The sequence below is a fragment of the Hippoglossus hippoglossus genome, chromosome 16 (assembly GCF_009819705.1).
Source record: "Hippoglossus hippoglossus isolate fHipHip1 chromosome 16, fHipHip1.pri, whole genome shotgun sequence".
In the NCBI taxonomy this organism is placed as follows: domain Eukaryota; kingdom Metazoa; phylum Chordata; class Actinopteri; order Pleuronectiformes; family Pleuronectidae; genus Hippoglossus; species Hippoglossus hippoglossus.
Window position 1 is genome coordinate 11,976,973 of NC_047166.1, and position 27,904 is coordinate 12,004,876.

The window sequence follows — 27,904 nt, forward strand, 5'->3', positions numbered from 1 at the left end:
AATACTGAGCTTTGTCTGTGTTTTGTCTCACAAAGTAACTGCAACATGTCTGAGGAAACTGAGTAACACACCAGGTACTTGTCTAGTGGGCAGGTCGGTCAGTACATGTCTCGAAGGCCCAGGTTTCCACGGTGAGCAGAGGAGCCGTGCGCCACAGTGAGGCTGTAGCAGTACAGCAGATCTGTCAGCCACTGCTCTCTGGTCGCAGCCCGGTTGTACCTCTGAAACACACACGCGTAGAAAGAAATTAGGTGCACAGCCTCCATTACAGGTTAATGTAGTTTGTCTCTACATCCAATTTCCCTGTCAAATACATGTGCCTGTTTTTACCGTGAGGTTCTGTATGATCTCCTGCAGTAGAGCAGTATTGGCCAGCAGTTGTTGTGGAGCGTGCGTGCTGCAACAGCATTGACAGGATCTGTCCGAGCTGCGGCAGCTCCTCCTCACTCAGATCTCCAACGCGCATCAACTGCAGAACCATCCGCAGCAGGCGAGGAACGGTGCTCAGCACTAACACACAAGCACTCCAAATCGCCTCCCTGTGAAGCAGTCACAGAGGGGTTTTCATTAAAATTATTTAAAAATCATTATAGCTAACAGCAAAAGACTACGGTCAACATTTCATATCTACAGTCGTGGTTGTTCAAACCTTTTATGGTTGGTTTCGGCAGGTTCCTCCTGCTGCAGCGTGACGAGCAGAGCTATCAGGCTGAGGCAGCACTTAGACAAGAAGCGCAGCAACAGGCTCGATGGCAGGACAGACAGGTCCACTAATCTGGACACTGCTCTCAGCAGCCCGGCCACCATGCTGTCAGGAACCACTTCCAACTTGATCTGAGAAAACACACACACACACACACATTCAGAGTATATACAGGATTTTCAAGGGCAGAAAAACAGTTGAAGAAACAAAGCATAACTACAACAAATCAATGAAAACTATTTCTCACCAGGTATTTGCAAATTCCATTTTGCAAAATGTCAAAGCACTGAGACTTGGAACCCAGAGTTTCCAGACAGTGGCACACCTCCTAAAAGTGACACAGGTACATGAACAAAAAAACTTCAAGCACAAGCTTTTCCCCTCAGATTTACATTTCAAATATAGATTCCATCTGTTAAAAAATCCGTCACTGACGAGGCTTTCCCATATGTGTGACAGAAACATTTAATCTAAGCAGTATAACAGCAGGTGAAAGTGAATTTGAAAGGCTATCAAGCCTTATTTTGTCTTTCTTTTAACTCTTTGCAGGGGCCTGTAAATGTGTGCATAGGAGAGCTGCACATTTTTAATAAGCTTAAATTACAGTTTCAATTGTCTTGCCTACATTTTTTCTGAATACAATACATTGTTCATCCAAACGTTCGTGTTTTCTGTCACATTGCTGAGGATCATTTTCATTGTTACTGATATTGTCCTAAACCCTGTTCTCCATTTCCAAAAGCTTTAAATGTGTAATAAGCGTGGATACATGTGTAAACTGAACAATGTTGTTTGAAACAGTCAGAATGGTATTTTAAAGAGATGATTTAGGAACAAATTAAGAAAAACTAATGTCTAAAACAAAATAAACATGCATTTAATCAGACAAATTACATTTCTACTGTACATGAACTGAGCATGAAGGCACCACAAAAGCATTTCAGGCCTTCACTGCTCATCATACCTTATAAAAAGGGAGAAGTGTATGCTATCATTAACAGCATACACTTTTTCTGGGATGGAGACAAGATTGGTTTCAGGTTAAAGAAAGCTTGACACCACCAACTTAGCTTTTCCTCATTAACTTCAAATCTGAAATCAAATTTGTCATTAGCTTTTATCAAATTAAAGTGTGGGCGAGTGCTGGGGTGCCGACCTGAGTGTGAGCCGGTGTGCGTCTGGACTGTGCACCTGTTGGCATTCTCTTCGTCATTAAAAACAATCCAACGGTCTCATTAGTCAAACCAGAGTTGACACAGTCCGTCCCTTAATGCCGCCCCCCCCTCACCACGTGGACCCTCCCTCCTCCTTCCCACCACTTTCCTGTGATTGACTCAGACAGGGACATGAGAGAGGCAGGATCTGAGGCCCTAATTGAGCAGTTGAATTAGTGATTATAAGCCCCCCCACTTGCTCACACACTCACACACACTTGCCCCAGGGCATAGTTACGGTAACGGTAATTTCTGTGCAGAAATGTCACACTCCCATCATGCCATGGGCTCTCATTAGCATTTGTGCATATCCTCTATGCCCGATAACCACGCATCTCCAACCTGTGCAACGCGATAATGGTTCCCCTCTCAGCCTGAGCGCAACGATAAAGCTTCCACCCTCTGAGCCGTATATGAGAGACAGAGAGAGACCAGGGGGGGGACTGAAAGACCACGGCAGTGTCCAGAATACCAACACTTTTTAATTTTCAAAACAATGTCTCTTCCTTCACCATCTTCTCGCTTCTAGATTGATTTCTAATGTGTCCAGGTGTTGAGGAGCAGTAGCAGTTTGGTACAGAATTATAATGTATGTGAGGTTTGGGGTAATTGTAGGAAAGTTAACGCACCTCAACTATGTCCCAGTGGTGCGTGAACTGTTCCAGCGGTGTGGGGTAGAGACTGATGGGGAAGAGAGGGGAGCGAGGCAGGGCGTCCTCCTCTCCAGCCTCCTGAAGGGAGGCAAGCTTGTCGGACGAGAAGCCCGTCAGGGTGGAGAACAGGAAGCTAAAGAAGTCCACGTCGTGCAGGGCGGCTTCCTGGCTCCCAACTGACCAGCCACTCAGAGATGACCTGGAGAACGTAATCAGTGAAGATTATATACAATTACTGATGCAGAATGCGCATCAATATTTACACTGAAGCTGAAAAGGCACAGCTTTCTGCATATCAAACTAATTTATGCAAAGTTTCAGCATTTTTACACTCTACAAACCACTTTCATTTACTTTCTAAATTTACTCTTGAATATGATCATATTTCTTAGTCTTAATCATGTCAAGTTTTATAAAAGAATTCATATTGATTGCAACAGTGCATGAAGACAGTTATGAAAAAGTCTTCCTTATCCTGTAACAGTAGGAAATGTGTGTGAATAACAGTGCTTTTTGAGAAGCCCTCGAGGAGCATGCAGACTTTCTCCCCAATACTCCATGACGACACTGCATTCCAGCCTCCCAAAGAGCTCTTTGTATCATACCCATTACACACACATCCAATTCCCAATGATTTCACCACTCCCTGCGCTCAACATTTGTATAACACTGCCCCACTGACAAAGGTCAAAAAAGGTCTAACACAAATGCACGTAGCCACACATGCACTACCACAGGGAAAGGCAACCTGAGGATGAGTAAAAGACCAAAAATAAAAGATTTTATTGTCACCGGTAAGATGAATATCTGATATACAGGGTATCCACAATCCGCACAAGTCAGCACACAGGTGAGACACCAGATCAAATGTCAGGGATTCCTCTGTGAAAGCACAACACTGCCATCTAATGGTGACTGGCAAGAGTGCTTTCAGTCTCTACTACCTGTTTTCAAAAGGTAGGGGCATTCATCTGCTGTCCAACATCTCACACAGGAATATCTCCAGATACAAAAGCCAATCAAGTGAGTTCCCCTGCTCTCCTCAAGTCTACAAGGGTTTCCAAACTCACCTGAGGTGTACGATACGAATCAGCGAGGTAGCGTGGCCGGCAGAGATTCGTCCAGCGGTGCAACAGCAGCTCAGGTTGGCCAAGAGAGACTGGGGCATCTTGGGTAGGAAGTAGAGCAGCTGCACCATTCGTTGTTGGGACTCAGCCGGTAACAGCACAACGACTCCTTCCTGTGGATCTGTAAACACACACATACATGCATGCTTCTTTCACATGTAATTGCGCACAGACAGCAATGCCCTGTACCCTCTAGGGAAAGGGGATTCAACATAAATCTTTCAATAAAGAATGATACCAGGAAAACCAGACCGTGTTAAGGACCAGTAAAAAAAAAAGGAGACAGACAGGCATGGCCACTACAGTGTGGGCTCAGATAATGTGCGTGCGTAGTGCTCTGTCTGGCTCTGACGCACATGCTGATGTCAGAAGCCTTTAGACAAAAGGAGTCTTGTGATGGGGAATAGCTGGCTCTGCGGCAGTTTCTATCAGAACGCTGAACCCCCCCCCCTCTCCTGGCCCCACACCAGCCCAACTATCTGACCATCCTCTGAAAAGTGGCCTCCAGAGATTTCTTATTACTGCTTTCAGCCTCTGGTCTGGTTATAGTTCAATTTTGCAAAGTTGTCTGGGGTGGAGTTATATTGCCTCCTAGGGACACTGGGGTGTACACTTCTCAGTTGTAATCAGGCCATATTGTTTCTATATCATGTACCATACTGTAGTTTTCCATTTAAAAATTACTAATTATTCATTTTTATACCATTTCATGTCATACGTTCCATGATACTAAGCTGGAAATAAGCTTGTGTTGAATGAGACAGATAAAGATTTAACACTTAATCTCAGAGTAGAAAATCTCTGCTGCTGTCTGTGGGTTGAAATTTGTGAAAAAAATAATAATAATAACTACACGTAATAATCCTGGACTTATGTGCGACACGTTTCAAGATCAGTGTAATGGCAGCTTTCTGTCCTGTGTGAGTTGGTCTCTAACTTTCAAGCATGACTTTGATAGAGGTCCAATAATGATATAAAGCATAAACATCTGTCTGTCTGATTGAGTGTGTGTACCATAGAGCCTGCAGGCGTGCGTCTGCAGACTGGTCAGCAGATCCTTGTTTCCTCGAGATGCAGCGGCGTGGATGGACTGGATAAGTCGTACAGAGAGAGTAGGGTTACGGTGGCCCAGCTGGGACAACTGCACAGGAAGAGATGCCAACCACCGACACAGAACTTTACTCCTTCAGAGACAAAAAGAAGGGGTGAAGTAAATAGTGATATCAAGGCACAAGTGAAGGTTTTGACTTTTAGGAATTTTCATTTGGGCTTTGATTTGTTGCATCTCAACAAAAACAAGAGAGTAAATATATTGTAGAAAGGCAAAATAAAAGGAGCACATATGTTTGGAAAAATATGTGTAAAAAATCCTGCAAGGGTCTTTTTCTGGTGGATGGTGGTAAATTTGGGGGAAATGGGCCTTTATTGGTGGGGCTAATGGCAAAGTAAAAAACAATAGATTAAAAAATAAAATAAATGCATGTCTGCATTGGAGCAGACTGGTCTATCAGATGTGAAGAATGAACAAGACACAGGACATGGGTCACTTAGCTACATATAACATCTCACATGCTGTAAACCGATGAGGGAGGTTACCTGGCTATGTGTGTATGGCCTTGCTCCTGCAGGTAGAGCTTGCTGTAGAAAGACAGCAGCAGTGATCGTGTCTGCAGAGTCAGGTTCCTCTGCTTATAGTAGACCGTAAACCGCTGCTACAGGTCCTCTGTCACGGCTGCACAAACACACACATACAGATATTTATATCAAAATGGCTAAACATTAGAAATGTCTTCATATGATTCACAAACTTGTATCGAGATATCAAACCACAAACAGGATTACTCAAATATAAGACAACACAATCAATTTCCATTAAATTATTGGAGGGGTGGGGCATGACCCGAGGACAGAACCTATTAAATTTTGGAGTGGATCCAGATAAATGGGCGGATCCGGGAATTTTATTTCACACTTTCTTAAACTTGACGAGATAGGGTGTTAGCCTTGGCAGAGGTATGTGCTCTCCTAGTGCCCTGCCACTTGAACTCATGCTTCAGAATTCATTAAATCAAAACACACAATTTTCCAATACACTGCATGTGCTTACTTTTGCTCCTCTGCGTGAGCACCATCTTCCACACAGTACCCAGCAGCATGTGCAGCTGCCTGTAGCTCAGTTTCATTCCGTTGCCCAGAGTGTCTCGGACAAACGTCCTCAGCAGCATCAGCCAGTCTACGTCTGTCTCTCGGTCGAGTCCCTGCCTCTGGCTGAGGGACACCATCACCTGGCAAAGTGTGATGTTTAGGGCCAGGGGCTCCACAATCAGACCTGGAATGGCTGCAGTCTGTTTACTCCTGAGGAGAGGACAGTAAGATGAGGGTAATTACAGCAAATTTAGATCTTCATATATAGTAGGTAATGGTCACAAATCAGATATACCACAACTTTCAAATTATTTTACCACCATCATCATCTGCATAACTATACATGTATATATTTATCAGGAGGGATGAAGGATGAATGTTAGAATGACACCGACATTCCATACCTTTTGAGATCGATCTTCCTTCTATGTTTAGGTGTGTCCTGGGCACCGTAGGGAAAGTTTTTCATGAAGTGCTGCTTAAAATCTCCCAGGTATTCTTTATGGAACCATGCATCCTACACAAAAAGCAGCCACTGTCATTTTTAAGAAACATTTTCTTGTACAATAAGCATTGATATCTGGTCATTCCTCCTCTCACCAGTGCATCCTGGTGCTCCTGCTGTGGTGCAAGTTTCCTCAGGAGCTGCAGAATAGACAACACCTGGAACATTACCGACATGGCATCTGCAGTGAGCAGGTGAGCGCCCTCGTTGTTGTCCCAGGGGGACTCACTTGCACTGGCCTCGACCCATACTTCCAGCAGAAGAGGCACCAGTGTAGCTGCAAAGCTCTGAACAGCCTCAGCTGAGTCCAGATTCTCAGTCACCCCAGATCCAGGATCCATCTCAGGTCTTCACAGACGGATAATAACAGAAATGATGAGATATTATGTTAATTTAAGTTTTCTTGGTCGGCGATGGCATCGTTTTCCAGGCATTTGCACTGTCCATCAAAAAGTTAACCAAGATAAACCAAATGCTTTATATCACAACACATGGATATCAGTTAAAAACTAAGGGGAATAATCCAGAAAAACATAAATCAAGGGATCTGACAGAAAAGTAGAGTAGAAAAATACCAGTCAGTAAGGCCTGAAGTACTGAATAACACTACATGTTTAGGGTAGTGTTGTCGTTAATTATTTGTTTTAATTTCATTTCAGATTATTCGATTTGTATCTGTATACATTACTGTATACATTACTGTACTTCCATCATAAAGTTTCACTGACAGTGAGAAAACATCATCATCTTATGCCAATCTGATACATTATTTTCATAACACTTCTGGGTTTCTGATTTTCATTCCTGGATGGTTGCAGGAGTTTGTGGTATCCACCTGAGCTTGAAGGTGGAACGTGGAGTTGGTTTGGCCCCTGAATGCTCATACACCTTAACTCCGATCTTGCTGTAGGTGAGCTCTTCCCAGTTGAGAAACAGAGGAGCAAGTCGGTCTTCACCACTGCAACCAAACACTCCTTCTGTCCCAACAGACGTGTCACCTTGGTCCACTGGTCTTTCCTCAACTACTGCCTGCAAAAATCGGCCGAGCCTGAAACACAAATAAACCACAACGCGAGCAGCCAGTTAGGATTTTAGATATGTTTTTACTTAAAATCTGTGTGTGTTGGACCTACGTACCTGAGAAGCACTGAGAGCCTCCACTGCTGACTAGTCACCGTCCTGTTAAGACTGACTGATAGTGCCCAGGTTCGCCCCTTGGTATCCTGGGTCTTTTTGGCTCCACTGCTGCTTTGTCTGTGAGAAATCAGCTCTAGGAAGTTAGTGAGGAGCACTGCCGGCCGCGCTGCTAGCAAAGCAGGGTAGTGTTCCAGCAACACATCAAGGACCTTCATTGCATCCTCCTGGATGCCTGTCTCAATGTGGGTCATGGCACAAGAAAGGTGGGCACTGAGGAGAGGGAAAAATGGGCCCACTCGTTCTGCAGGCACTGACTGTGCAATGAACCTGGAAGGAGTTTAGAAGAATGTTAGCGTTACTTAATTTTATGACTTGTACTGTTGCATTTCCAGATAACGGTGGTTGTTCTAACCTGAGCACACGTGTAGCCACGACACGAACGTTTGCATCCTTGTCTGTGAAAACAGCTGCGACTTCAGAGAGCAGACGAGAGAGATGCTGGTCTAACACAGATGGATTGACGGACAACAACTCTTTCAAACCCAGCAAGGCACCGTGTTTCACATTGGCATTGTAATGATGAAGCTGGGACATGAGTTCCTGGTGAGGTGCAGGGAGGTGGAGAGAAAGTACACAAATTGGAGTTGAAAATTAAAGTAGCATATGTTATACAACATGGAGAGAGAGAAGAGGTGAAGGTCTCACATTGATAACCGAGCTGTCTGTGAGTGGTGGGGCCACTTTTGTCTCTCTTCAGCTGTTCAGTTAGATGGATTCCCCTTGGAGCGGAAGTTAGTGTTGGTGGCATTATCAGCTTTGGGCTTCGTCTTTCCCACTTTTAACTTGACCTTCTGGAAATCGTCCTGTCTCTTCTTCTTCTTGGACTTCATCTCTGCAGCCTACACTCCTGTTTATGTTACCTGACATGGAGGTGGGGATAAATGACACTGAATGAGTATGTTCATTTTAATTTAAAAACCATACGGACAGCAGACAGCAGTATGAAGTGTAGAGCTGGGTTGCTAAGCAATAACACAAATGTTGCAGCACAAACTAAACGCATTGCTCAATGTTTGCTCTTACTATTGAAGTGAGGGCAGCTAGTTAGCTAGCTTGTGGCTAACTATATCGTACCCGGTTCAGCATTAAGTATGCAAGCTCCTTCTTTTACTCACCACGATGAAGAACCTTGTTGTTAAATTATCATACGTGTCTAAAGCTAAGTAACAGCAGCTCTGCTAACTAATATAATTATATATAAAGAGAAAATATTGTGTGTGCACTCTCGTGGTGATGAATTGGGTCCTCCACCGGCGTGTGTGTGTGTGTGTGTGTGTGTGTGTTTACAAAGCCGATAACTCCGCAGCCCGGCGGAGATAGAAAACCTATCTGACCGGGAACCCATGGAAGTTATTATTTATGATGTAAAATGAATAACTGGAACTGTAAAATTGTAACTGGAACAATTTAATTAAAATAATTGTCCCCAAGTGTCCTTGGAAATATTACGCTTTATTCGCTTTTCCTCTTGGAGGGTTAAGCGATGAGCTCTGGTGTGGAAAACGAACGCACTGCATAGTTGTCTAAGAAAGTGCCAGTCACAATATTAATATTATTTTTAATCATTGTTATCAGTTTATCATTATTATTCATTTTGTATCCCTTGAGATACATAATTAAATTGTAACGACTTCAAATTCAGTTTTATAGGGTATGAAAGTCTATTCGGTTCCAATAACGTCACATGTCGTCTTTTTTAAACAGGCGAACGCGCCGCCCACCCAAAGCCACTTTCGGTCTATGGTGTCCGCATTGTGTTTTTACATCTCACGAAGAATACCTTTTGACTTTGTGCCCCGAGGAGCTCACAGTTTTCATTTAAACTTCCCCGGTAAGTTGTGCACCGTCTTCCCCTTTAAATATTGGAGGTGTAGGTTGTATTTGATTGTTTATAGCAGGCGTAATGTTGAGAATAAACCCCGCCCGGCCCCATTGGGCCTGAGACGAAACGAAACAACGCAGTAAACCTGTTTATTTAGACAAACCTCAACTCAGGAAGTTCTTCCCTATTTGAGGACTTAGTTTTATATGTGTTTTATATATGCGTGTGTCCCACAGTGGAGGAACTGAAGAGATGGAGGTCCAGGCTCTGATGAACACGAAGCAGGCTAAGAAGAGAAAGGTAAGTCTCACATTAGTCCAGATGAATCCGTTTAAGACATTAAGACACACGTTCCCCTTCACGTGGAACCCGGACAGCTCTAGCAGGAGCTCTGTGGTTTCCTCAAGGTGCTGCCTCCTTGTTGTCCACTGGCTGTGGTGATGCCTGATGGGAAAGCCAGGCGGCAGCAGTCCCCGGCGGGTGGACGTCACTGCCTGCCTCTGTGCTCTCAGGCCTGCTTTATTTGACCTCTGGAGACCGCCACCCCACACACAGTGGTCCAGGCCTGTCAACCGCAGCCTGTGTTCGCCCCAGAGGTTTTTAAGAAAACTCACACCCGCAGCTCTTCGTCTGCAAGCATTCTGTCATGGAAACCGTTATCACACATCTTTGGATCTGAAATTGAGCTTTGTTTGATTTGGACTGGTTCCATGAACCGATATCGAATGGCAGGTTGCTCAGTTTTTTATTTCTGAGTGCTGTCACGCTGAAAATCAAAAAGGCTCATGTTACACCGGTCCCCTTTGACAGCAGGACGCACTGCCTTTAAAATGTTTGTATAAAACAGTTACTTCTAATGTTACACAATTGGCTGAGAAACCCGGTATTAATGCAGTGATTATTGCACACCAGTGAAATCAAATTACATTAGGGAATTTTGATTTCAGTTCAGATAGTTTACATGCATGGTTTAGGGTCAACTTCCCTTGTGATTGGCTACTTCTTTCTGCCTATTGCCTCGTTGTTAGTCCTACTAAAAGGCTGCAAAAGGGCACGTTTGAGAGCTCGTTTTCTTCTTCCCCCAAGTGGTTGTGACATCAGTTTCATTTTCCTGAGGAAATCACGGAGGTTTCGACCTCAGTGTTATGTATTATGGCCACTGCAGACATGGTTGCATATTATACTTTGTGTTGTAACCTTCATTCCGTTTCTCAGCTTGCTTTCTTTCTAAATACTAAGTGTGACTGTTCCAAATTCTCATTTATTTCATGAGAATTTGGACTAATCCACAGACTACATGATTAAGAAATCTTTATTAATTTGTGTCTGTGACTGCCACTTCTTGGTGCAGGGGTCATGGAGAGTAAAAAAAAGAATGGCTGTATGGCATAAATAGTGTGGCGGACATGGACGAGGAGTTCGGTCCTCTGCTAAGTGTCATCCTGTCACTAATGCCTGTATGTGTCTCTCTCCTTCATGTGGGTTTATTCCCTCCATTGACAGAGAAAGCAGCATCCGCAGCATTCTGCTGAAATAGGTAAGTGTTGTACACACGGTGCTAGTGCCAGTCCTGAGAGCTGAAGCTTGAGATCTAAAAACTTTTTTCTTCCTGCTTCATTTCATGGGGATGTTCAACACTCTTGACTCACTCACTCTCAGAGATTGGGTCTGTTGTGGTTGCATCCGCGGTTTTGGTCTGTGGAGATGAGGGTCTGCAACTGCAGAACCCTCCAAAACATATACCAGTATCTTGCCACTAGTTTCCTGTTTAGAAAATCAAATTTGTAACTTTTAGAGGGCTTTAAGTATATATTGGGCCATTTTAGAAAAAACATTCTCCTAGACGTTGCTTCCTTGAAGACCAGCACTATAAGCTCTCTCGGTCCCAGACAACACCTGCACATGGTCTTAAAACAGTAGAACTTACAGTGACGCAATCATACATCTCTGGTGGTTGCTGATGACATCTTCATGCACTTTTTGTGCTGTGATGGGTGCTGTATGTTCTCATAATATATTTTTTAAACTGCCAAATGCAGTTCCTTTTTTCTGAAGCCAGTGTTACACTGGCTTCAGTGATAATGTGTATGAAAATATTTTTTAACGGGGTAAACCGTACCTGGTTATCACAGTATTTTGACACATGCAGTTTTTTTGATCATGCATTTGCTGGGCTGCATCATCAGTGCGACACAGAAGTGACGCTTCTGTGGCAGGGCACTGTGAAAAGCAACGCGGCAGAGGAGCTTTTGTCCTGGTGCCCAATTGGGGCCTAAATCAGGGGTGAGCCGTCCTGTTCCCTCCCACTGTCTTCAAAAGCAGAAATAAGGAGGGTGGGTTTCTAATGATGGCTCAGTTAATATCGACAGAATAACATTTATTGGCAATTAGACACTGCCAGCAACACGTTTTCTATCTGGTTTACAAAGATTACTCTTGTCTCCGGTCTCCCTCCAGCAATTATTAACATAGTGGCTCACTAAGGTAGTTTGTTGAAAATCAACCGTCTTGTGAAACCATTATTAAAGTTTTCTTTTTGCTGACCACTGTTGTTTTCCCAGTGTTCACGAAAGGTGAATCTATCCAGACTGTGCCCTCTCTCAGCACACTGTTGAAGGGGGTCACAGAGTGCATCATTGGTAAGCAGGACTATTTCCCTTACATCTACCTTTTCATCCTATATTGAAAGGCATAACCAATGATCAAACCCCTCTCCTACAGGTCTTCAGTATGTGTGGGAGTTCCGCAGCCCCAGTAAATCTGTCCCACCACACTACCAGTGCAAAATGTGTGCTGTGTACCGCCTGCAGCACGACATGGTTGCACACGTGAGAGGCTGGAAACACAGCTTCAGATACATGGTGAGTATATTGTTCTTTTAGTCTGTAGCAATGATACGATATTGTGTAATTATTTGTAATAATTTGTATTTTTCTCCCTGTCCGCAGAAAATGGTTCATCCTCACAAGGTCAACTGGGATGAGGGGGAGGCCTTCAAAGACCCTTCCGTAAGGAAGAGCATTAAAGAGGCTGCTGGTGAGGTGCAGAAAATGGAGGGAAGGGGACATGTCAAGGTGAGCATCAGACCCTTCTCACTCACAAATTCTGATATTGGCCAAATTAACATTTTAATTTTTGGGGAATTCAGAGAATAGCACTTAATTAAAGAAACAGAGATGTAAACAGGTGATGGTGAAAAGAGTAAATACAATCCATGTGTCTGTACCTGTTGTGGCTTTTAGGTGATCCTGAAGGAGCCTTGGGAAGTACCTGCTTTCGAAGGACTCCGTAAGTAACTCTCTGTGTATAACATGAGTAATAAAGAGTTCCCTGTTGGTTGCTTTTGTGAACTCCATTTGTGTCTATTGCCCTTATCTCTCTCACAGGTTCTGCTATTCCTAAAGTTATGCCTCCACCAGCTCTGCGAATGGGACTAAAGGCACCACCCTTTGGTAGGTCATATTTGTACTTGTGTAATTGTGGGCATGTATGCTCATCTTCTTTTCTGTAGGTGTAATAAAATATAATTCATGTGTTTCTTTTGCAGGTCCCAGGTTTTCTGGCCCGGGGTATCCAGGGGAGTTTCCTCCTCAAGGTGGTCCGCTCCCTGACTACCCAGTGGAAGATTATGAGGAGTCCGGTTTTGGAGAGTACTCGACCAGGCAAGATTTCCCTGCCTCTGATATGGATATGAGACCTTTCTCAGATGGTATGGGCCATCATCCAGTTAGGAGTGGCGATGGTCTTGGACCAGGTGGTGGAAGAGATGGCTATGGAAGGAGTGGACAGCTGGAGGAGAGCTCAGGTAGAATGTATCCTGACGAGTACAGAGTTGGCCCAATGGGGAGTAGTTCTATGGACAGACCAATGGACAAGCCAATGGAAAGGCCAGGCTTGATGGGAGCAGCTCCAGAAAGCAGAAACCCTCCTAGTGCATTGCTCAGTTACTTGGTATGTGTTTCATTTCTCAGTATGTTCCTTCCCAACTTAAGAAGAGTGATAATGTTTTTTAAATTATTATTTTTTTTCTATTAAAATGTACAGTAACTTAACAAAATGTATCTTTCAGGATACTTTCCGAATAGAGAACGAGAGTGATGCACAGCTGGTGCTGAAGGTTACACAGAAACTAACAGATGTGCTGATGGAGTACAGACTGAGGAGCGTATCATCGGTAGGGGGAAAAACTGTTCTCAAATCTTAAACATTGTTTTAAAGGTCTAATGTGTAAGATTCAGGTGAACGGGATCTGTTCACAGTAGTCCAAACTTGAGAAACTAAAGACCTTTTGAGTTTTAATGACAACTGAAGGGTGCCACAGGTTCTCTTCCATGTTTGGAAGGGGAGGGTGAGGTGAGGGGTGTTCAGCTGCAACATGCAACTTCACCACTAGATGTCACTAGATTCTACACACTGAACCTTTTAAATGCAAGCTGATCAATGTAGTTGAACTGTTGTTTAGAATATTGTCTATATCATATCCATCCTTCTGAACCTATTAAGTGCAATATGATATTGAAAATCTGACAACAATCTGAGCAAATGTGTCCAGGGTCCTCATTAATAACCTCTGCATACGCACAAAACAGGGCCTGAAAGATGCGTACGCCACTTCTCACAAAATTGTTTAGTGGCTTTGTAAGCCCCAAGGATGTGTTAAAAAATAGTTGACTAGGGTAAGTGTAAAGAATCTGTAAGTTGTTAAAAATCACCACAGTAATCCATTTAGCATAAAGGCAATGTCCACAACACTTCAATCTTTAATTGTATATTTATTGCAATGATTTAGCAGGGGCAAAGCATACAGCGTTGATTAAAATCTAATATAAAAAGTAAAGATATAAAGATGACAAAATGTTGTAAAGAGAGGAAAACATGATGAAATTTGAGAGAGAGCGAGCAACTTCTCTTCTCCTACCAAAAGTCTGAATTCTGCTGAAAACTCCAAACTTGTGTCCTCTTTAAAAATCCAAGCTGTCGTGGTAGAGCAGGCAAAAGTGTCCACAGAGCGAAGTCACAATCCACAGCTCAGTTGGCTTGTCTCTATGTTAAGACATACTCCCAGACTCTCCAGAATAATTATTCTAAGCTGTAGATTTACTCTGTAGATGCTTTTTCTAAGATGAGGAGACAGCATTCTCCATCGGGAAGGGCCTTCACCGGTCAGGACGGCTGCCGAAAATGAAAAACATCTATTTGGTCTAATTCTTTTCTTAAATATCATTTCATATTTTACCCACCCATTTACTGGAAACCGTTTCCGTGACTACCTCTGCTCCACACCCTGTCGCTGTTTCCTGTTGCGCAGGTGCTAGTTCCTCATTGCACAGAACTGTTCCTCTTTTTCAGAACAGGGGACTTCCAATTCAACAGGTTTAGCAGTGTTGGGAAAGTCAACAATAAATTCAACTCATTTGACCTCATTAATCAGTACTTTTAAGAATTGACTTGTGGTTACATTTCATTCATTTTACCAGACGCTTTTTACTTTACTCACCCATGATTCTTTGTTAGTATTTACAGCATTTACTTAATACAACAGTTTATGGGAAATCTTTATTTCGGCATGCTATATTATGATTTTACTTGCTAAGCTCGGGAGATCCCGCACCTCTTTCAACCTTCAATTGAAAAAGATATTAAACAACTTACAGCAAATTACGTTCAGATACCATCAAACGGCAGAGTTACAGAGCCGAGTCATTAATTATTTTAATCTTCGAACACTTTGCGTGTATCATCAAGTCTGAGTGTGTGTGTAAAATCGCTACATTGAACATGACTGTGCCATCAGGCGCACCGGAGATATCTCACCGAAAATAAAGACAAAACTATTCACTTTCAAACTTCCAATTCCGAATTATATCCCAGAGTTGAGGTTATGATGTGTGAAGTAATTGGTCCGATGGCTCTAAATATATAAATACTGCAGTGACTTGTGCGTAATGCTGTGCGATTGATGCACTGGCACGGATTGCGGTGTGCGCAAATGGAAGGATTAGGATTAGGAGGAAACGAGTGTTCGGTGATCAAAGATTTTTTGTCCCATGATGAGTAATCAGCTGATATAGATTCTATAAATCTATGATGTTGGATCTTTGTGCTGAACTGAGTCTAGTATTACACAGATGACGGGATGATTAAAATACGTATGTATTCTGTTCTATCATACTTACTCTCACTGTATTATCAGCAGCAGTGTATCAGTGTATTTTCCTTATTAATGACATCACTGCTGTTCCATAAAATCCCCACCTCACTAACAAGCTCCTCGACGTCGGTGTCAGAAAGTTGCTCTTCCTCTTCTCTTGATGCCATGAATCCTACGCACTGTTTTATAAATGAGGCCCCAAATCTTTCATTTATTTCACATCCGATGAATCAGTTGAATGGTGTTTTAGGGAACACGTGTATTGTCTCCTCCTAAATGTCCTCTCTTCTTTTCATCCACAGGGTTCCAATGTGAACAGCTTGTCAATGAGCTCTTCAAGTTTCTCCTCTACGCCTTCCAGATTGTCAAGTAGTAGTGACCGATACTCGAGTAGTCTGTCAGGTACACCAGCACCAACAGATCGTGTTCCTGTTGCTCATTTTGGAAACAAATTTCTTTGTTTTGTCCTTTTTTAATGTATTTTCTTTGTCTTTCTTCAGGTCCAACAAGGTATTCTGATATTCAATCCAGGTATTACAAATAACAATCAGAGGATGACGCGACAGCTCACTAACTCCTGTCCAGCGTTTGCATCAGTCATTACATCCAAGAGCTGTTCACTTTGATATTCCTGCTTTTAGGCATTTCTTTTTTTTTTTCATGAGTTTTACACAGTTCTGTGCATGTTTTCCTCAGCTTTAAGTGATCAAGTCAATGTATGACTGTTTCTTCTTTCCTTTCCCCAAGATCAAGTTTTAATAAAAGAAATGTAGAAAGGTGTTTGGAAATGTGAAATTTATTTCAATCGGAACACTGCAATGAAACTATTGCCTCCAGCCTCGTTCTTATTTCTGAATGGAATCACAGAAATTAACAGCAATGTTCCAGGACTCCCACAGATGGATTCCTAGCCGTAATCATAGATGTCCTCCACAGTGGATCCTCTTCCAACACTGGATGCCGAGATACTGCCACATAAATCTGAATCACTTGCATTATCATCTGAAGTTGTCTTTGGTAAATGACGAGCCATGAAACAGTGTTTAAACAATATTTATTTTAAAATTGACAGTACAAAATAACAGAACAAAATTAAGACATTTGATAGGTAAAAAAGTTTACAAATTCAATGGGTTGATTAAGTGGAGCAGAATAACAGCTGGAAGATAAATGTCTTGAAAGGAACATGAAGATCTCAGTCAGGCTACGGTGATGGCAATGTTTTTGCCAAGATGTCATTCATCTGCTTTACACTCATGCAGGTTAGGAGCACTTGTGCCCCCATTAAGTCCTGACCATTGAGCCCTTGAGCCAGGGCTGCAAGCTTCGGTGACTTGAACTGAACTATGGCCTCACCAATACCGTTGCCATCGCTGTCATGCAATAAATGTATATTATCCTCCATCGGTTTGTACTTGCAGAACAGGTTTTGTATTTGACTCACTTTCACATCTGACGGCAAGTTTCTAACAAACAAGCACGTCTGAGCAGCTGTATTTGAGTGTAGGGTTTGTCCGTCCTGTGTCCTAAGTAAATCGGATTTCCTCTTTTGATTTGGTTTCATCCTCATGCGCCTCCTGGGATGGGTTTTAGCCATCATGTCCTTCATCTTGTCCTTAGTGATTGATGATACTTCAATGATGGCAGAACCCACATGGCACCCATTGAGATTTATTGCATAGTCATTATCCTCAATGCAGTTAAAAATAAGAAAAGCTGTGTCTGTTCTGTTGCCTTCGTTGTCCAGCAGGTGAAGTACATTTTTGTGTGCAATGTTTGGACATTGAAACAATTCCTTTATTTCAGTCTTAGTCATCTTTTTGGGAAGATTACAGGCCATGACAATGTAGTCCATTCTTGGAGATAAGGTAGATGATGAGTCACAGTATAGTCTTGGCTTTTTTATCCATTTATTTGGAGACAGATGGTCAGACCGCCTCTTCCTCAGCGGTAATGTACGGAATGTTTGTTTGGGGTTTGCAGTTTCCCTAAGGGGGTTTGGGTGGGACTTCCCTCTCATGCCATTTTCACATTCCTGAAGCGCGCCGGTCCACATCTTCTCAGTTGCTCCACGTACCTCCACACAGATGGGCCCCAGGAACTGATTGTTGAAATGAAGAGCATCGCATGCAACGTCCGCGTTTGCAAACTTCACAAGGCAGCCATGGCCGGGTCCCAACTTCACATTCACCATGGCTTCCTGTACTTCCAACCCTGTGAAAAAACAGCATATGTCCTCTTTTGTAGCTGAGGTTGGCAGACCAAAGAGCCTGACATAACCGGGGCTTGAGTCCAGAGTTAGTTCTGATGTCCTTACAAAATCACACGCAACAGATTTGCTGTCTGCATTGGGGAAATCAGTCATTTGCCCCGCCTCACCGTTTTGTTCAGGACTGGATGACTGGAGCCTTTGAAGGACAGTGCACATCCCGAGGAGAAAGGCAGTATTGGGATCAAGTGTGTGCACTACTGAAGTTTGTAGAGTTGCAGTATTTTGATGCAGAGGCTGATGCCGTTTTGCAATGCGGGGATCAAGAGACCGAGCAGTAGAGGATGCTAGATTTAAAGTATTGAGATCATGTGCATTCAAAGAGGGCCAATTTGCATCCGGGGATGGTTGAGGACTCTTGACACCTTGTTGGGTGGGGGAGGGTTTATTTTTATTCTTCTCTTCCGGTCTCTTAATTTGTAACTTCTCCGCCTTCCTTTCCATCTGCAACTTCACATCCTGCGTCTTCGTCTGCAACGTCACATCCTTCCTCTTCATATGCAACTTCTCCTTCTTCCTCTTCATCTGTAACTTTAACTTTAGCTCCAGCTCCTCCATGCTGCTGATGTGTAGAGTCACTTTAGACCCCTTGAGCAAATCTCCAGTGTGCCGCATGGCGAGTTTGGCATCTCGCTCGGTGGTAAATGCAATAAAAGCCTCTCTGAGACTTCCTCCCACTATGTACACGCCACCATTGGGTATAAAAAGGCATTTAAAGAACTTCCTTATATCTTCAGTACCTGCCTTCACATCGAGCCCTTGCAAGCACAGGATTATGGCCATTTTGTCATAGCCGGTCAGGAGGGGTCTGAAAAATGAGGGCAGACATTGTGAGAAAGAGTCACGAGGCTTTCAGGAAAACATGTGCGTCACACCGAGCACAGAGGAGAAAAGTGAACAATTTTGGGGGGGAAGGAGAAACAAAACAAGCTCGGGTTTTTCTCCTCCATGAAACCCCTCATATACTCACCACAGCTGAGGTAAAAACAAACAACAACACCGCAGTGGTTAACAGGTCGCTTTGTTACGTGTTGTTGCTGCTGCTCCTTCGCCTCAACTTCTGCTGCTGCGGGTTGAATTCCACTGAAAACCACTCAAGCCGTTCTTCTACTTTTTATGTAACGGCTCCGCCTGTTCCCTCCTTTTTTTCACTCACATTACAGTGTGATGGAGGAACATTTTCGCCTCCTACTGGACCGGAGTGTGAGCTGCACCCAGCACATCACAACTGCTATTTCCTGATTTTGTGACATAGAAGCTTTCTATCTATCTATCTATCTATCTATCTATCTATCTATCTATCTATCTATCTATCTATCTATCTATCTATCTGTCTGTCTGTCTGTCTGTCTGTCTGTCTGTCTATCTGTCTCTCTATCTGTCTCTCTATCTGTCTCTCTATCTATTTCTCTTTCTCTCTATCCATCTATCTATTTCTTTCTTTCGCTCTATCTTTTTTCTTTCTTTACTTCTCTCTCGGCTTATTTATCTATCCATCTCTCTCTCTCTCTCTCTCTCTCTCTCTCTCTCTCTCTCTCTCTCTCTCTCTCTATTCATATTGTTTTCACTCATTAAATATCAATAATGTGGTCTGTGGTCTTGAAACCCTAAATCTGAGCTAGTGAACAGCCAAGTAAAAAGGAACTACGTTTGAATTGTTATGATGTAATCTCTCATGAGTTAATTTTATCCTTAATATTCTTTATTCTTTACATTTTTATCATTTATATATAATAAATAGGAGGCTGGTTAAGTTATGAGATCATTGTTAATTAATCTATTATGGAGATTAAATGATTAAGCGTTTAATACTTCTCACTTGTTTGTATAATTTCTCTCTTTTTTATTTACATGTTCGAAATAAATATAAATGAATGAATCATAAATGATCATTTACCTTTCGGTCTATAATTGTTTATTTTGAGAACGTGTTCGGCTCATTTTGAATGAGTGTGTTTTATTTGTTCCTATATTTGACTTTATTTGACACGAACGAACTTTAATCATATACACACGCGCGAGTATTTACCTTTCGTGAACACACGCGCACGCTACGACGTCATCACGCTGAACGCAGAGGATTGTGGGTAAGAGGAAGCCCGTTGTTTACCATGGCGACGGGGACGCTGCGGTTTGTCGCCATCAGACACAAAGTTCGTCTGGTGCTCTTTCTCTTCATTTACGCAGATTCACTTCGCTGCCAGCAGTTTGTTATTCCCTTCAGGGCTCCGGCGGACTGTGGCGCGGAGGAGCTCTTCGACATCTCCAGTTTGTCGTGTGCGAGGTGCGGTTCAAATCAGCTCCGGAGCTCAACAGGTCTGTTACCGCCTCAGCACATCGTCCACCAGCACCGATTCACACGCGATACACAGCCGTTAGATGCTGTTAATAGACTTACAATTTAAATTTAACTGACGCTGTTGTGAGGTAGCTATCAACACACGATGCAGAGAGGCCACAGTGACCCGGGTAACAGTTAGCTCGGGACAAATGTGTGATAATACACACAGTTCACAGATGAACATGAGGGCCAGACTAATACGAATGTAAAGAAAACATTATTCATTCAATTCAACCTTAAAACTTAAAGATATCTGTGCTGTTTGGTTTATAATAGAATAAAACCAATACCTAATATATGTGTTTCCAGAATCAGTACAGTATCATAACACATAATATCATGACATTGTGAGGTTTTTACATTTTCTTACTGCTGTGGAGACTTCAGTGCTGTTTGGAGGAGGTGGGGTTACAACCTCGTGGGAGTGGTTTTAGATTTTAAGGAAAATGCTTTGATTTGTTAGTAAACTAATATGTGAGAACTGAAGATTATATAAACTCCACTAACTGTGTTCTGGTTTCCTTCCTATTTTAGGACTGACCTGTGTATGCAAAACAGGTTACCGAAGTGTCACCACTGATAAGGCATCCCTTACTTGTCAGCTGTGCCCCCCCGACCAGCCTGTATGTAGAGTTTACACTTAATATCTCTATTTACTGTGTAGCTCACATTCTACTCTGACATTCCATCACACAATCATCTCAAACCTACAATACACTGTGCCTTGAGGTATGTTGTGGTTTTGTTATTCTAAATAAAATTGAAATTAAAACTGTCTTTTTACACACAGGCCGTAACGAAAGACGGGTTTGGGTGTATTCGCTGTCCGGGCAGTCTCAGTGATGAGGGGAAGTGCCTCTGTCCACCAGCCCGTGTCCTGGGTGAGTCACTAATAACACAACTAATTTATAAATATTTAATGTCGAATTTACTCACTGCAAATTGAACAACATGAGGCAATGGCTTTGATAATTGTGTGTTTTATGTATACAACTACAACCTTTTTTTCCCCAGTGGAGCGAGATGTCAGTGGAAAACTTTTGGATGAGGCCAGGTGTGAAACATGTGATGGAAACATCAGTGCTTTGTCTGTGCCGAGCAGCAGTGGAGACAGGTAGTGTGGAAGTTACAATCAGCGCAGGATCATATAATAGGTCACAGAGAGTATGAGCACTGAAGAAGATTATTTAGATTATTGTAACAGATCATTTGTTATTGTCTTTCAGATGTGAGAGATGTCAGGCCACCTTCATTGACACCTCCTGTATGTGTAACCCTCCAAATATCCTTGTGAGTTCAGTCAACCCACGATCCCCAGTACTCTCTAAAACCATGTGCACACACCATTCAGTAACAAACTGATAGAACACATGTATCATCAATGGTTCCTATGTATTTTACAGGCCGGAGGATTATGTTTCCCTCCAGGCAGCCTCCCCACAAACGTGAATCCCAGTGTCACCTATGCCCAGTTGGTGAGTCACTCCTCTCCCCTCCTCTCTCACTTACTTAAATCATTTTTGTTAATTCTGACGTATTCTGATTTATGTTTTCTGTTCTGTTCCTCTTGTAGAAGTTCAGTGTCCAGTCCGCCTGGTTTGTGAAGAACCTCTACTCTTCATCAGCAGCCTGTCTTGTAATTCCATGTCTCCTTTTATCCCTTGTCACAAATATTTTTGCTCTAACATCATAGGGATCAACTTCTCGGTCTGGACAGCAATGTACTCAGTATGATACGGGGGGGGATATTTTGAGTGGATGGTTAGGACGTTCTGCTGGTATTTATGGCAAAAACATAGACATATTCAACAAATACAAATTAACCTTAAATTGATGCCGAATGTTTCTTATAACAGAGCAAATCTAGTGAAATTATTAAAACAGTCTTCTAGTTGAACGACTGGAAAACAAGTGAAGTATGTTGATTGGTGGGATTTTAGTGTATATTGTTATTATCAGGGGGCCCCTAGGATTTTTCTGAGGGGTGAAATGTGTGATTACATGTGTAAATAAATTGTGTGTTTACAGGTCTTTTCCAACCTGACAGCGTGCCAGGCTCTTGGGAACATGTGTGTGATGAACATGCACTCCTTTAGTGGCGTGTCCAACGATGCCTGTGGTCTCTTCAACTCCATTTTCAGATCAATGGCTGCTGTGAGCTCAACTCAAGACATTTCCTACTGGTACTCGCAACACTCTCCTTGCTTATATGTATAATATTGTACTATCTCTACTGATTTAGAATGATACAAACAAAGTCTCATCCCCATAAACCCTTAATTTAGTTTCACCCGGAGATGACATTAAGCACTTTAATGTTGTTTCTTCAGGAGAGCTAATCTGCCATGGCTTTACTATGGGGACGAACCAGGACTGGCCAGTCGAGTGCTTCAGACCGATCCAATTCCTGGTGGTTTCAGCTTCAGAGGAAAAAACAAGGTAAGGGAGAAACCCTTATCATCTTCCCCTTACAAAGAAATAAATCTGAGGGACGAAAAGTACAGAAAATGTTTTGTTAATCAACATGTTCTGTTTATTTGACAGAACAATGACATTAAGCTGCTTGCAGCTGTCTATAATGTCAGGGGAGAGTTCCTCCGATGGGAACGACTTGGAGGGAATAATCTACAGGTAAGGTATCAATTAGTCTAAATACACAGGAGCATTGTAATGCATGCTTGGTTCAACTGGATAGCTTTATGGCAGAGCAAATTTCACACTCTTCTCTTTTGCACGTTAACAGTACGCATGTTGTTACTCTTGTACAGTGTGACGTCCATCTTTAACAGACAGGTTTTCATGTGACACATACAATTTAAAACACACAGATAATTTCACAACACCTCCTCTCTTCTTCTCTTCTTTAAGTTATGTCCGGAAACAGCAATCAAACAAGCAGCAGCCTACAGCTTTGGAACTGCCTACAAAGAAAGTGTGAGTGTCTCGGGCTTCCTTTAACTCAGAGTGCACAAACTCAATGTGTAATGCGCAGTTGTGTTATAAGCTGCATGTGTGTGTGTACAGTGTGAACTCTCGGTGGCAGAGCTGATGGATTCCCACCCCGAGCCGCTGTTCTACGATGTGTTTTTGGATCTTGGTGGTGGAGAGAACAGAAAACTTCTCCCCCTTCCCACACTCGTCTATAACCAGCAATACAATGGACGCTTCGTCAACCAAGGTGCAATTTCATTTTTTATGTGTGTGTGTGTGTCTCTGTGTGTGATATGAATTGTTTTAATATATTTTGTCTCTGCACAGAGAGCATGAAGAACTGGTACCTGTCTCGACGTATATTTCTTGTCGACATGTTGAGTGGAAGAGAGAAGAGTGTGAGCTCTCAGCCCAAAGTCATCCGTGTGGCCAGCAGTGTCAAAATTAGGTGGGCTCCTGTTGTGAACTACACACCTCCATGATAAAAAAAAATATATAGAAAGTCAAATCTTTGTATACGGTTGTTGCCATGGTGATGGTTCTGATGTTTTCCAACATGTGTGTTTGGCAGGTTCCAAATGGTTCCACGAACCCAGAAAGGACAAGTATATCCCCCTCTAATGATTGTAACCTACACAGATGTCCCCATCACGGATATCAATACACAAACTGTGTCTGTGAGTAGATCACACACACACACACACACACAAATGGTAACATGAGTCACTGACTTTATCTCAAACACAAGCTTTGGGTTGACTTATGCGTAAAACCTATTTATCTGTTTCTAGACAACATTTGCTGTGGAGTACGACATGGATCAGAGTGAGGCTCGCATAAAGACAGATGTGAGTAGAAGCCTGAATGAAATGTTGAGGAGCTCTTGTGAATGTCCGAGGACACAATGATGTGGTATCACCCCAGGATTTTTAAGACCTTTGTGTTTACAGACCGCTCTGGGTGTGATGGGTGGCGTGGCCGTGCTCTACTCTCTGCTGAAGACAGTCAGCTGGAAGAGAAGGATCGCCTCTCCGCTCATTGATGCCGGGGTACTGCATCTTTAACGTGTGATAATTTAAAACCCCTCCATCCATATGTGGGTGTAAAGCTTGGAAATAATCTTCGTCTCTCTTATTTCTCCTGCCTCAGACAATGCTGAAGTTTTTGCTGTTTTACGCTGGAGATCTGGCCAACGTTTTCTTTGCTGTCACCGTGGGAACTGGGCTTTACTGGCTCATCTTCTACAAGGTTGGTCTCATTCCTCTGGGACTTTTTTTTATAGGATTGATAATTTGCACATTTGTGTTGTACTTACTGTTTTTACCAGTAACCCATTTCTTTTTTAACTTTTTAAACTTCAATCATTTTCCGAACACGTAACATTTCTTTTTCTCTTTGCATGGACTTTGGTTTGTTTTTTCCTGTCTGCACTCTTTAGACATTAAAGGCAAGTCTTTTTCCTCCTTTACCTCCTTTGCCTCAACATCGTTTTATATACTTAGATTTTGGGTGTGGTTTTTGTTGTCAGCTTTCTTGGACTAAATTTTTGTATGTCTGTTTAGGCCCAACAGTTTGTATCAGTGCTGTTACCAAGGCCTGCTCAGGAGGAGCAGTTTGTGACGTACATTGGTTGTGCTTTCACCCTAAAGGTAAGACAGAACTGATCTGAAATGTTGCTGTGTTGTTTTTGAACACTAGAGGGCGTGCTTCTTTTTGAATGCTTAAAAATAATAGTTTTTCTGTATTTTTGTGTCCTTAGGCTTTCCAGTTTCTCCACAAGCTGGTCCTGCAGGTGTCAGTCGATGTATTTCTCATCGACTGGGAGAGACCACGAAGCAAATCTATCAGAACTGTTCCAGGTACAACCATATTTACTGTGATCTTATATTTTGTAGTTTTCCTAAGAAGTAATTATCCAACTGTTTTATTGTGGTCACCATATTTGCCACTGCTTCAGGCTCTTCCGGTGAGCCAAAACGTGATGCTGCTCCGGTCAGCATCTGGAGAACCTACTTTGTAGCCAATGAATGGAACGAGATCCAGACCATCCGCAAGATCAGCCCAACCTTTCAGATCATGGCTGTGCTCTTTTTTCTTGAGGTACATTTTACACTCAGCACGAACAGTATTTCTTTTTTTTGCAGCTTTGATTATCTCCCTTCTCCTCATTGCTGGTATGTCACCGTGTGTCGTCCAGGTCCTTGGTTTTTCTAACTTAGCGCTGAGGGATCCCTGGTCAACTCTCACCCGCTCCTCACAGACGTACACGCCGCCATACAGCCTGATCCTGCGCTACGGTCTTGCAGCTACACTCTGGCTCTGCATCGGGCTTCTGCAGGTAAAACCGCCACCCTTTATAATGATCTCCTTCTTCCTTCACTTTCCCCTGATCTTTTACTTCATGTCTATCTTAAAAAGAGTGAAATACAGTGTAAAGCACATGCGTAGAAAGATCCTTCAAAAGATAATCATTTATCCCTGCAGGTGATTTTCTTCACTGTGTTTTACGAACACTTTGTGGAGGACAAAATTCGTCAGTTTGTCGATCTCTGCTCCATCAGTAATGTAAGTAGCAGTGTGTTTAATATCCATCCAACAATTTTCTGTATCCGTCTGGATTGTTTAATTGGACTGTGTTTTGTCGGTGTCTATAAAGGTATCCGTGCTGCTGTTACCTCAGCGTTGTTTTGGCTACTACATCCACGGGCGTTCAGTACATGGCCACGCAGATACAAACATGGAGGAATTGAACAACAATCTAAAGAGAGAGGCTGTAAGTGTACCAACAGACCACATGTTAAATATCTGTAAAATAACTATGACCTTTCTTGTCACATTCATCCTGTTTCTGCCTCTTTCTGTCTCAAGGAGTCTCTGTGTGGTCAGAGAGGGCTGCTTCCCAACACAGACCTCCAGACCTTTCAGGTGTCGCTTACCAATCGCCTGCGGTCACAGTATGACAGGATTCGGGAGCCACTCAGCAGGGTGTGTGCTTTCGCTGCCATGTTTGTAATTCTGTCATAAACACAGAAAACCTAAAAAAAACGAAATAATATATAAAGGGATTCTCAGTGATTTGGTTGATGTCTCCTGTGTTGCAGAGGAACGGGCCTCAGCGGCTGATCGACGCATCTACAGCCAACCCGTTTGAGCAGAACATCAGAGCCTACCACACCATGAACCACTTCCTGGGATCCATTATAGACCATGTTAGTACAAATTCGCTTAAATAAACTCATATTCAGAATGTGTATCTATTTGTTTGTACATGAGGTGTTTTCATTGACCTACAATGTTTTGCACAGACACATGTGTTTCTCATGTTGCCCTATTTACCCTAGGCTCACCCTGACATGGATTACATCGTGAAGGACAAGCTGGTGTTTGAGCGGGTCATAGGAATGGAGTTTCTTGAACCCAGTGACAAAAGCATATTTTACAACGGTAACGACCTCTTGGCCTAGACAGGCTGTATGTTTCTAGTTGTGCATATATTTATTTATGTTTGTGTACATGACATAAACACATGTCTGATTGTGTTTCTCACGTCAGATGAGGCCCACTCCTTCAGCGATGTGCTGTTTTATGGGAATGAGGCCACGCTGCTGATCTTTGACACTTTGTTCTTCTGTGTCGTCGACCTTGGATCTCAGAGTTTTGTGCTTGCAGCTGTTCTTACATACGCACAGCAAATGGTCAGTATATGTTGTTTATTGTAATGGAAATTTAGTAATTTGTAGATGTTATATTACACGAGCAGACGTGTATGTGGAAGATTGACCAAAATCTTAAAGGGCAACTTTAGGTTTACGATTATTGCCTAGAGACTTTAACTCTATGGCCTCTTGAAGCCTAAACTTTATGGTATCTCTTGGCATATGGTTGGGATCTCACATTTGGGGTCTCGCTCTAGGGGTCTTCCACAGAGACATGAAGGCAGGATGTCTCCCACCCTGATAAGACATCAGGAGGGTAATAAATACCTTTACATACCCAATGGGAGGGGGCTGTGGGTTATAAGAACACAGCTCTCATCTCTGTTCTTTGCTCATTTGTACATGTCATTCAGGGGATGTGTACTGTGAGTCCATCTGCAGATGCTGAATTAAACTTACAGAAAGAAGTGTTTGACTTTGTGCTTGATTCACAGAAATTGCCACCACAGTATACAGTTTAAGTTGCGTTTACTGTGTCAAAAACATCTATGTATTGAAAACCATCTCATTCATTACAGATATTCCGCTTGATCCGTAACTTTCTCGGAAGGAAGAACCTCGTCAACAAGACTCTGGTGGATGAGAGATTTCTGATTTAAATTCCCAGCTGAGTAATTTCTTGTGTCAGTGGTAGTTTAGTGCCATTTTTTTCAAACATGTTTACTGTTCACAGCTTGTGCAGCTTATTTTTTGTACTCTACTTTTTCGTGTACAGTGTTTTTACTTCTAATGTTATTATGATGTAAATATCATAATTTTTGTAAAGAGTTTGAATTTTATATTGATTAAAATGTTTTGATATGAAGACTTCTTGAATCTTGTTGAAAGTTTTGTTACTGTAACAATTTATAATTTTTTGTGTTTGCATAAAGATCAATATTGTGATGAAACATAGGTCAGTTTGAGTGGAGTCAACAGAAAGACAGGATTTTACTTTTTATCTTTTAGGAAAGAGTTGCTATCTTTTTAAAATGATTAAACTATAAATATATATATATATATATATATATATATATTTTAATTGTATAAAATCTTACATATTTGTATTTGAATAGTTGACACACAGGTCTTCTAATCTGGTGTGGGATTTATTTGCTCAGCTTAGTCATTATTTTAAAATACATGTAGAT

At 42.4% G+C, this 27,904-nt stretch overlaps 4 protein-coding genes across 5 annotated transcripts; 2 read left to right on the forward strand and 2 right to left on the reverse strand.

Annotated features, from left to right (window-relative positions):
- Nucleotides 1–98: 98 nt before the first annotated feature.
- Nucleotides 99–8,908, reverse strand: tex10 (testis expressed 10). The gene is given in 18 exon segments (XM_034611905.1): nt 99–221; nt 331–391; nt 393–539; nt 650–834; nt 951–1,031; nt 2,547–2,769; nt 3,641–3,818; nt 4,712–4,881; nt 5,294–5,429; nt 5,805–6,052; nt 6,247–6,359; nt 6,443–6,695; nt 7,183–7,395; nt 7,485–7,811; nt 7,897–8,092; nt 8,196–8,262; nt 8,264–8,404; nt 8,660–8,908. Coding segments are annotated over 17 exon segments (2,832 nt in total). The 5' UTR covers nt 8,375–8,404; nt 8,660–8,908.
- Nucleotides 8,909–9,233: 325 nt separating this feature from the next.
- On the forward strand, nt 9,234–16,297 carry si:ch211-197h24.6. 2 transcript variants are annotated; one of them, XM_034611900.1, is made up of 12 exons: nt 9,234–9,375; nt 9,603–9,666; nt 10,870–10,903; nt 11,928–12,005; nt 12,088–12,227; nt 12,315–12,440; nt 12,609–12,654; nt 12,753–12,818; nt 12,914–13,317; nt 13,436–13,540; nt 15,820–15,919; nt 16,018–16,297. In XM_034611900.1, the coding sequence occupies exons 2-12, from the start codon at nt 9,619–9,621 to the stop codon at nt 16,059–16,061; spliced, it is 1,191 nt and encodes a 396-aa protein (XP_034467791.1). In that variant the 5' UTR covers nt 9,234–9,375; nt 9,603–9,618; the 3' UTR covers nt 16,062–16,297. The 2 variants fall into 2 exon arrangements, with proteins under 2 accessions (XP_034467791.1, XP_034467792.1); XM_034611901.1 differs by lacking the exon at nt 10,870–10,903 and having other exon boundaries at nt 9,260–9,375.
- Nucleotides 16,298–16,721: 424 nt separating this feature from the next.
- On the reverse strand, nt 16,722–19,077 carry rbm12ba (RNA binding motif protein 12Ba). Its single transcript, XM_034610247.1, has 2 exons — nt 18,760–19,077; nt 16,722–18,595 (listed from the first exon to the last, which is right to left on the reverse strand). Exon 2 carries the CDS (start codon nt 18,567–18,569, stop codon nt 16,722–16,724), a length of 1,848 nt encoding a protein of 615 aa, XP_034466138.1. The 5' UTR covers nt 18,570–18,595; nt 18,760–19,077.
- Nucleotides 19,078–19,828: 751 nt separating this feature from the next.
- Nucleotides 19,829–27,581, forward strand: tmem67 (transmembrane protein 67). The gene is made up of 28 exons (XM_034611886.1): nt 19,829–20,102; nt 20,662–20,750; nt 20,918–21,008; nt 21,142–21,241; nt 21,354–21,417; nt 21,531–21,602; nt 21,701–21,763; nt 22,156–22,310; nt 22,458–22,566; nt 22,672–22,758; nt 22,996–23,061; nt 23,152–23,305; nt 23,386–23,506; nt 23,630–23,735; nt 23,850–23,906; nt 24,009–24,107; nt 24,208–24,306; nt 24,621–24,707; nt 24,818–24,917; nt 25,016–25,158; nt 25,256–25,396; nt 25,543–25,623; nt 25,715–25,831; nt 25,927–26,043; nt 26,160–26,267; nt 26,400–26,502; nt 26,611–26,753; nt 27,293–27,581. Exons 1-28 carry the CDS (start codon nt 19,898–19,900, stop codon nt 27,371–27,373), a joined length of 2,958 nt encoding a protein of 985 aa, XP_034467777.1. The 5' UTR covers nt 19,829–19,897; the 3' UTR covers nt 27,374–27,581.
- The last annotated feature ends 323 nt before the right edge of the window (nt 27,582–27,904 follow it).

What these genes read in the sequence shown, in the direction of transcription:
- si:ch211-197h24.6 (XM_034611900.1), top strand. Translation starts at nt 9,619, where the DNA reads ATGGAGGTCCAGGCTCTGATGAACACGAAGCAGGCTAAGAAGAGAAAG. An exon ending in GCAGCATTCTGCTGAAATAG is followed by an intron (nt 10,904 to 11,927) that starts GTAAGTGTTGTA and finishes TTGTTTTCCCAG; the next exon opens with TGTTCACGAAAGGTGAATCT. An exon ending in ACCTGCTTTCGAAGGACTCC is followed by an intron (nt 12,655 to 12,752) that starts GTAAGTAACTCT and finishes TCTCTCTCACAG; the next exon opens with GTTCTGCTATTCCTAAAGTT.
- tmem67 (XM_034611886.1), top strand. Translation starts at nt 19,898, where the DNA reads ATGGCGACGGGGACGCTGCGGTTTGTCGCCATCAGACACAAAGTTCGT. An exon ending in TCTGCATCGGGCTTCTGCAG is followed by an intron (nt 25,397 to 25,542) that starts GTAAAACCGCCA and finishes TTATCCCTGCAG; the next exon opens with GTGATTTTCTTCACTGTGTT. An exon ending in TTACATACGCACAGCAAATG is followed by an intron (nt 26,754 to 27,292) that starts GTCAGTATATGT and finishes CATTCATTACAG; the next exon opens with ATATTCCGCTTGATCCGTAA.
- rbm12ba (XM_034610247.1), bottom strand. Translation starts at nt 18,569, where the DNA reads ATGGCCATAATCCTGTGCTTGCAAGGGCTCGATGTGAAGGCAGGTACT.